The sequence below is a fragment of the Malurus melanocephalus genome, unplaced genomic scaffold, assembly GCF_030028575.1.
Source record: "Malurus melanocephalus ecotype Western Australia unplaced genomic scaffold, MMel_1.1 scaffold_321, whole genome shotgun sequence".
Lineage (NCBI taxonomy): Eukaryota > Metazoa > Chordata > Aves > Passeriformes > Maluridae > Malurus > Malurus melanocephalus.
The window spans coordinates 397161-405922 of record NW_026623553.1 but is presented as its reverse complement, the minus strand read 5'-3'; the positions used below and the strand labels follow the sequence as shown (position 1 = coordinate 405922).

Below are 8762 nucleotides of genomic sequence, written 5' to 3'. Positions count from 1 at the left end.
TTCAGGGTATTTTGAGTGGTGTAGAGAAGCACATCGAGTGCATCAACCATGGCATGACTTTTATTCCCTAATTTAGATTAAAAGAAAAATAAAAACCATGAATATTAAAGAAGGCACAACYCCCAGTAACTTTAACACATAGTCTGGGGGCATGAGGACATTGTTCACAGCTGCTGAACTGAAACTCTGGTGGCAGCTCTGCACTGAGCCCTTGTCTCAGCCATCCAGCTGGAAAAGCAAACTGCCCCATGCAGCTGGAAAAGCAAACTGCCCCATCCAGCTGGAAAAGCAAACTGCCCCATCCACCTGGAAATCCAAACTGCCCCATTCAGCTGCAAAACCAAACTGCCCCTGGTCTTGGTGGAGGTTGCTGGGTGTCCCATCTGCTCTGGTGTGGCCCTGGAGGAGGAGGTGTCCTTGCCATGGTGGTGCTGCCCCATGCAGCATGGTCACACTCCAGGCCAGATCCAAGCTGGGATTTCCCGGGAGCTTTGGTTGATGGGAATGAATCTCCTCACTTCCAGCATGGTCTGGGTTTTGGTGCAAGTGCCTGGCTCTTCTGGTTGGAAAGGCAGCCCGTGACTCGTGGTGGTAGCTGAGAGAGGCAGCAGCAAGCTGCTCCCATTCTGTGTGTGCCTCTGCGTTACCTGGAGCAAGGAATGAATCGCTTCCTAGGGTTTCATTAAAAATCCATAACYGGTTCCTGGATTTAAATTACTCCGCTCCCTCTCCTTTGCCTGACACGCTATCACTTTTCCATCCTCATGCTGCTTTTTGACTGTTGCAGGATGTCCCTTTCAGCACCCACACGCTTTGGGGCTTTTCTCGGTGGTGCTCCCACCCCAGCCAGCCCCAGGGCATGGAGCTGCTCAAGGCAGAGCATCCTGAGCAGAGCCCAGTGGGATCAGGGATCTGGGGCGCTCCAGGGCTCCCCTGGGAGGTGACCTGGGCCCCGGCAAGGAGGGATCTGCTGGAAGGGAGAGCAGAGTCACACGGCTTTTTGAGATTAGCCACTGTGGGAAAAGAGGGAAGGTGACAAGTGTGAAGGGAGAAGGGGTGAGCTGCTGAGTGAGAGAGGGCAAAGGCGCAGGGAGACAAAAGGAGTGAAGGTCTTTTGAGGGGTGAGTGAGGTCGGGCCAGCCAGGCTCAGGTTTGGAGCAGCCATCAGATGGCATTTTGGGGCAGTGGATGGGAGGAGGGCTGCCCAAGCCCTGTCCTCTGTCTCACCCCCACACAGTGCTGGTTCTTGTGCAGCCAGACACCGCCCCGGTGCTGGAGCTCATGGGTAACTTTTCTTTCTCTCCATTTGCAGAAGCTGAGGAGCTCTACCAGAAGAGAGTTTTAACYATCACGGGAATCTGTGTGGCCTTGCTCGTGGTGGGCATCGTCTGTGTGGTAGCTTACTGTAAAACCAAGTGAGTATGGGGTGCTGGCAGGAGAGAACTGGCCAGAGGTTAGTGAGGGGCAGTGTTCACATTCCACACTGCCATGCTTCTCACCCAAATGCTGTTTTCAGGAGATGATGGGCTCTGGTATTCCCAGGAAGGTCTCATGCAGGAGGCCACTGAAGCTCTCTGCCAGGCTGTGCCTGAATTTCCTGGCACCATTTGTTTATTCCCTGAAACAGCATCATTTTGGCCAGCCAGGTGATGCTGTGTTCCAGGGAAAAGCTGGCCCCCAAGCCAGCAGCTCAGCTCCTGCCAGCAGAAGTGCCCTGRGCTGTTGTGCAGGAGCTGTGGGCTCAGCTGTGTGCATCACAGGGATTTCAGAGCAGTCTGGATGGAACAGGAGACTCGGGAACCTCTTTTATGGTCACCTTCCCTGCCTGCTCAGCACATTTCTCCCTACTCAGCCTGCACCTCATCTCAGTTCAGGGTGCCTGGGACTCAGCGGCTCTTGTGGAGTGGATGTCCCACCATGGGTAGGCTTTGACACTTTGTCCTTAGTGCAGGACTGGTCAAGTATTTGTCACCAAAAGGCCAAGTCAGGACCTGCTCCCCCTTTTCCTTCTCCCCACTTTTCTTCACTGCAAGCACCATGGTGCCACGGGTTGTGCTGGGCCTTGTATTGGAAGGGAGACCCTGGACCCAGCTTCCCAAATTGCCCATGACAAGAAAAGTTCACCTTTTATGTGGAAAAGCATTAGGAGGTGTTAAGCACTGAATGCTTTGTTCCTTTGTTKCAACTTTCCATGAACCCCATGGAACATTCCTGTGTCCAAGACTTGCCTTCCCTTTCATCTCTGGGGGCAGAGAGCCCCATGAGAGAAGGGTTCCTAATAGAWTTTTTTTCTGTTTTGAAGGAAACAAAGAAAACAAATGCATAACCACTTGCGGCAGAACATGTGTCCCGCTCATCAAAACCGGAGCCTTGCGAATGGGCCAAGCCATCCACGTTTGGATCCTGAGGAAATCCAAATGGCTGATGTAAGACCCTGTGTCTCCATCTCCCTGCATGCCACTGAGGCCAATCCTTGTTTTCCACCAGGGATTTGACATGGATGTGTATCCTTACACATCCACGTGTGCGTGTGAGAGAGAGGAGCAAAACACAAACAAACTTGAGCAAAAAGATAAGATCCTGAGCAGAAACATTTCCAAAAGCAGCATCTGAAGGGGCATGTGATTTTGCTTTGAAGTGCAGGATGAGATTGCCTGAAGTGCAGGGCGAGACTGCCTGAAGTGCAGGGCATTTGGGATAGGCTTGTTTTGATGAATCCAGTGTGACCCTCGTTTCCACTGGGAGAGATRTTCCCGATGTTTTTGTTTATTGTCCTGTCCAGTCCCACCGTGGTGACTRTGTCGTGCTGAAGCACATCACATCATGGTGTTGTGGTCAGCTGTCCATCAGACCCCCTGCCCATGCCACGTGCTCTGTCCTGGGCAAGGTGGGAAATCCTGGTGGGATGCCACTGTCAATGAGAACAATTAAGTCTTTAGGACAGAGGATTGTCCAGCCACTCTCATTACGTCAGTCCCATGAATTCCCATCAAACCCCATGAACTCAACAGGGCCATCAATGGGCTTAAGTGCCTCGCTGGACCAAGGGCTTGAAAGGGGTCAGAAAAAGGGAAGGGGGAGGCAGAGCCAAACAAGGAAAAGTACTGTTAGAAATGAGTCCAGTGAATCAGCTGCAAGCTCTCTCGGGTCATCCTTTAGATGTTAAAATTTAGCTGKGTTGGGTCCCAGCCATGGAGGAAGGGGGAAAGGGAATTCTGAGAACAMAGCCCCCTGGCCCCAAAGTACTGACTCTCCCAGAGTGCTTAGTGCCCCTGTGGGAAGAGGGTTGGTGGTTAGATAAAGGAATATCTCAGCATAAATATTTGCATCACATCTGGTGTTTCTGTAGGACTCACATCTCTGACAGATTTCACGTTGTTCTCTTTTTGCTGGGACTCGGTCGGGTGTAACCTGCTGTGGGCAGGGATGTCTCTGCTCAGTAGCTACTCATGGTACCACTGTCCTCTGGGAAACCCTTCAGCTCTCACACCCTGCTGCAGCCCCCCTGCCACTGCCCTTTTCCAGTGTTCAAAGTGAAGGGGCAGAGAAAAGCCTTCACCCTCCTCATCCCTCCCCGTGGGCTGCAGAGCTTCTGGGTTTGCTCAGTCCTCACCTGATTTCACAGAAGTAATCAGGCTAGCTAAATTTTTCTTTGGCAGCATTCACAGGCTGGTGGCTGATCTGTGTGATTCTCTGCTATTTTGCAGTAYATTTCTAAGAATGTTTCTGCCACCGAGCACGTGATCCGAAGGGAAACAGAGACAACCTTTTCAGGAAGTCACTCCTGCTCCCCATCCCATCACTGCTCCACAGCCACCCCGACGTCCAGCCAGAGGTGATGTATGCCATTTTCTCTGCTGCTTTCTCCTGCTGTTTGCMATAGGATGCTGTGAGATTCAAAGGTTTTCCTTTCACCTCCCTTTCTGTTTTCACTTGTTGTTTGGCTCTGCAGTGGCACACAGGCCATTGCAGGCACAGTGAGTTACTGAGAGGTATGGAAAAGTGTGATCCTTGACCTGCAGGGAGGTGCCAGCAGGATCCTGCAGCACTGACATAGCTGGAAAACAGGAGGAAATGAATTTGTGCTTCCATGCTTTGCACAGACCCAAATGGGAGGACGTCTGTAGGAAAGGTTTTACAGGTTATGTTTGCAGCCATGATGGACATCTGGAAATACTTCACTGAGCAGACACAGGTTATCTGTTTCACATTTAGAATGAATTTGACTTGTGGGAGATAAAGTACACAAAAATCACAAAATGTTCTGATCGGCTCCTCGGAGACAGGGTYTGACTCGGAAGTCACAGGTTTCAACCAGAAAGAAAATTCTCCCATGCAATTTGTCACCCTCAGCCTCAGGTGGTGGCACCTCTTTCACTGCAAGTCATTCTGAAGCTTTTGGGAAAACTGGGTTTAGCAGGAAAGTGCTGACAATTCTTGTGACACAAGATGAGACATATTTTTATTTTCATTTCAAAATAACCATTGGGGGAAGAACAAYATGGGTTGGAACCTGAATATTCTCATGGTTTTTGACAACGTTTAAACTGCAGATGGACTTCCCTATTTTTACGATGTTCAGAAAAGTCCTTCAAATGCTCTAAAAGAGGTCCTGTGCTGTTTTGAGTTTGGATGTTCCTGTTGTTCCTCTTTGACACCTCTTGTGTTTTTTCCAGTAAGTGACAGGTGTTTCCCCTGGAGATCACTGCCTTTGATACGTGACTGGCTCATGTCCTTCACCAGCCTGATGGGGTTGTCCCCACTCATCCAGGAATGCAGGAATTCTTTCAGCTAAAGCTCATAGGTGCCTCCAGGCAGGTTTCCTTAGGGTTCAGGCATTCCTCAGTCTTGAGCAAGTGCTCTGGTTACACYGGGCAAGATCAATGTCAGATGTCGAATTTTGGTTTTCAGGTGAATTCCTCCCCAGATTCCTCTGGCTGTACCTTCAGCAAGCAGAGAGGGAGCCAGGAATGATGGGCTGGGAATGACTCCTTTTTCCAGGGAAATCCCACACCTCRTGAGCTAGACTATGTTTTCCAGGTTTTTTGGCATTTGTACTCTGCAGCCCAGCCCTGGCTGGGTGTGTGCAAGCTTGAGCCAGGTGCGCAGAGGCTCCTGTGCCTGCAGAGCTGCACTTTGCTGGCCTTCCATGATCACTTCAAAGGCCTGGGCCATCCCTGGGCACCTTCTGAAGATGCAAAGGTGTGTCTGGAGGGCAGCATTAGCTCATGGCAGCTGTAGGGAGGAACCTACCTTGCGTAGCCTCTGGTCCTGGCTACCTGCCACCTCATTTTCCTGAGTCAAGTGTAGCGAGCAGGTGCCTCTTGAAGTCATGCCAGAGGCAAACTACTGGCATAATCAGGCTCCATTTTACTCCATCAGCGCCTCTAATGAGGACGCTGTTTGAAGTTATAAATGAGCATGTGCCTGGAGCCATCAATAATTAACAAGTTCTTGGGAAGTTCTTAATGAGGGCTGCTGTCCTCTCTAAACCCCCACCCAAAAATCCTCCACCCACACAGCTCCATCTGCTGCAGTTTGGAAGTTCGGAGGGATTGCTCTAATGGATCCCGTGTTTCTGCAGTGGTGGGGGTCMGTGTGGTGGGGTCAGTGGTCAGCACCTGCTGTCCCCAGTGAGCTCTCGTGGGATGTCCTGTGTGCACCAAGACCGGGGCAGCTGGGGCTCCAACCACCCAGCACATCACAGTCTTTGTCTAGCACCTTGAAAGAGTTTTGCTGCCAAAACCTTYGGTACACTTTGCTCTGCTCATTTTGAGTGGCTTCTCCTGGCTCCTCTGCGGTAGYGATTCCAAAGGGGCTGTCACTTGGCAATGCAGGTGGCACATGTGAAGAAACTTGGCTGACTTGCCTTGGCATAGCCAATGTGTTGCTCCACACCCAGAACACTTTGCAAGCACAAAGCAGAATTGCCCTGGCATCCCTCCAGAGGCTGTCCCATCCTGCCCCCAGCTATTTATTCCGTGGTGGGATAAATACCTGCTATGGCACTGCTTTACTTCCTTGGTCCTCTAATGACATCTCCAARGAGGAGCAAAAAAAGGCAAATCAAAGGTAGGGTTGGGAATTTGGGCATCCCTGGCCTGACATATCCTAATGAGAGAGAAGGGGAAAACCAGAGCAGGGGTGCAGAGCTGAGTGTGAGCAGTGTCTGTGTGCAGGTTTTGGAGACAGCGGGGTGGGGATTCCTCACTCACTGTCCTTATGGGCTTTGCTCCACAGACATGAAAGCCACACCTGGAGCTTGGAGCGAACAGAGAGCCTGACTTCAGATTCGCAGTCTGGGATAATGCTGTCCTCGGTGGGAACCAGTAAATGCAACAGCCCCGCGTGCGTGGAGGCACGGGCTCGCCGCGGGGCCACCTTCTGCATCGAGGACTCGCGGCGGCCCACGACGCAGTACCGCGACTCGGTGGATTCCCTGCGGGACTCGCCCCACAGCGAGAGGTCAGACCCCACTGCTCGGTGCCACAGAAACACAGAAATGTTTGCTTTTGCCAGCCCTAGAGCAGCAGGGCCATGGTAGCACTGGGGAAACTCCAGCTCTGCTCCTACCAGAGGAAGCCGCTACCCCAGGAGGCCACTTTGGTCAGGGTGGCAGCAGCTCTGCACCTTGGTGGCATTTGGAGCACAGGGATGACAGGAGCAGAATACACCTGGCTGCAGGAGCAACTGGCAGTGACTGAGAGAACACCCTGAGCAGCTTGGTGAGCCAGCAGCTCCAGCAGGGTCTGGCCCTCTGGTACCTGGGACAAAGGTGTCTGTCCTAAGCACAGTCCTGCATGGTCAGGTGAGCAGGGCACAGCCCTGGCACAGGACTGGGTATCACCTTCAAGGGWCAGCACTGCAGAGCTGAGACAGCAGCAGCAGTCCTCTTCCTGGCCTGGTTCTGCACTTCTCCACCCTTGCTCCAGGCCTTTGCAGGTAGCCATGAGTGACTCTTGGTGGCCACTTTCGGGCAATTTCCCTTCAAGGCAGTAGAACTTGTCCATGAGACAGAGGAGAAAGGCAGCATCTCCTGCTCTCACTCCTGTCCCTGGTCCATGCAGGCTGACCCAGCTCCTATGGAGATGTCACACATCACAAAACACATGGGAGTGAAGCTCCTGGATGAGCCACAGAGCCTGGGCAGGTGGGATTGGGCAGAGACACCACTGGGACTGCAGAGAGGAAACGAGATCTGCTCCTTAGAAAGGGGTGATGCTGAAGGAAGRGCTGCTTGGAGAGGGGCTACACCAGACCTGAGTGACCACACTGATGCTGTCACTAGAGCAGATGAGAGCAGTAGGTGGCTTTTTGAGACACAAGATTTCCGCTAAGTCAGAGAAAGCAGTGCCCAGGCTTTCCTCATCTGCGGCCTGAGCAGGGGGAGGGAATTCCAGGGACCTTCCTCAGAGACAAGGCTGGCAGCTCCAGAGGGAACAGAAAGCAGCTGTCAGGCAGGTGAGAGGCAGCGAAGCCGTGACTCAGCCTGCTGGGAGATGCTGCAGGGTTTGCAGCGAGGCAGAGTGGGAATTGCACGGYGAGTCCCTCGGGAGGAGCCGTCAGGGGTGCTCAGCACATGCTGCCCATGGAAGGCAGCAGCTCACCCTGCCCCGGCACAGCAGTGCAAGGGTTCTCCTCCTGATTCCCCCAGAGGAGCAGAGCTCCACCAGCAGGTTCAGCGGAGCCCTCGTGGGTCCCTGGGCCACGTGTGTGTTCAGCAGAGCGCGGGCTCAGCCGGTGGTTTTTGGGGTCGTCCGGTGTCCAAACAGAGGTGTTGCTCTTGCAGGTATGTGTCGGCCCTGACCACACCAGCACGCCTGTCGCCCGTTGACTTCCACTACTCGATGCCCACGCAGGTGCCCACGTTCGAGATCACCTCCCCGAACTCGGCGCACGCCGTGTCCCTGCCGCCGGCGGCTCCCATCAGCTTTCGCGTGGAGGAGCAGCAGCCCCTCCTGCGGCGCTACCAGCTCCCCTTCCAGGACACGCAGAGGTACGACAGCTACTACCAAAGGAAGACCTACCTAAACGACAGCATGGGGAGCCTGCCCTCCAGCCCCTTCCGCATCACAGAGGAYGACGAGTACGAGACGACGCAGGAGTACGTCACAGCGCTAGAGCAGCCAAAGAAAACAGCCAGCAGCAACAGGCGGTGGAAAAAATCCAAACTGAACGGGCACATCCCTCACAGAGCCAGAGCCGTCCGGGACTCCTTCTCCTTGAGCAGCGCCTCTTACAGCGAGTCTGACGAGGAGCTGGTGGCCGAGAGCACGCCGTTCCTAAGCACTCAGAACAATGAGGCGGCGCACGCCGAGTCGCCGCCGCTGCACCGGCCGGGCGACAGCCGGACTCACTACTCGTGCCGCGGGCACAGCGACGGCGGCCGCGGCAGCCTGGGGCACACGGCGCCCAAAGCGGACCCCGACTCTCTCTGAGCGCCTCCTGCGCGCAGCCGCCACCCCGCACGGAGGAGGCCGAGACGAGGGAGGCGAGGCGAGAAAACAAAAAAAACCCACAAAACACAAAAAAAATAAATATTTTTATTTTATATAAAAGAGGGGAAAACAAAAAAATATAACAAATAAAAATGTTTTATTTTCATTTTAGCAAAGTTGTCTTATAATAGCTAACGACAATGACTTTTTTATAGGGAATCTCTATTTATATGTAATGTCTTGATTTACAGCTTCCGAGAAAAAAAAAAAAAAAAAAAAAAAAAAAAGAAGAAGAAAAGAAAACAAACAATAAAGTTAAAAAAA

At 52.8% G+C, this 8762-nt stretch overlaps 1 protein-coding gene across 3 annotated transcripts in view; it reads left to right on the top strand.

Annotated features, from left to right (window-relative positions):
• The window catches only part of NRG2 (neuregulin 2), an 85191-nt gene extending 76480 nt beyond the window's left edge, over positions 1 to 8711 (top strand). For all 3 annotated transcript variants that reach the window (XM_057377677.1, XM_057377674.1, XM_057377678.1), the window contains 5 exons: positions 1313 to 1415; positions 2303 to 2426; positions 3708 to 3835; positions 6241 to 6465; positions 7790 to 8711. In XM_057377677.1, coding sequence (XP_057233660.1) covers positions 1313 to 1415; positions 2303 to 2426; positions 3708 to 3835; positions 6241 to 6465; positions 7790 to 8438 — 1229 coding nt within the window. In that variant the 3' untranslated portion in view covers positions 8439 to 8711. The remainder of the gene's footprint in view (positions 1 to 1312; positions 1416 to 2302; positions 2427 to 3707; positions 3836 to 6240; positions 6466 to 7789) is intronic.
• Positions 8712 to 8762: the final 51 nt, after the last annotated feature.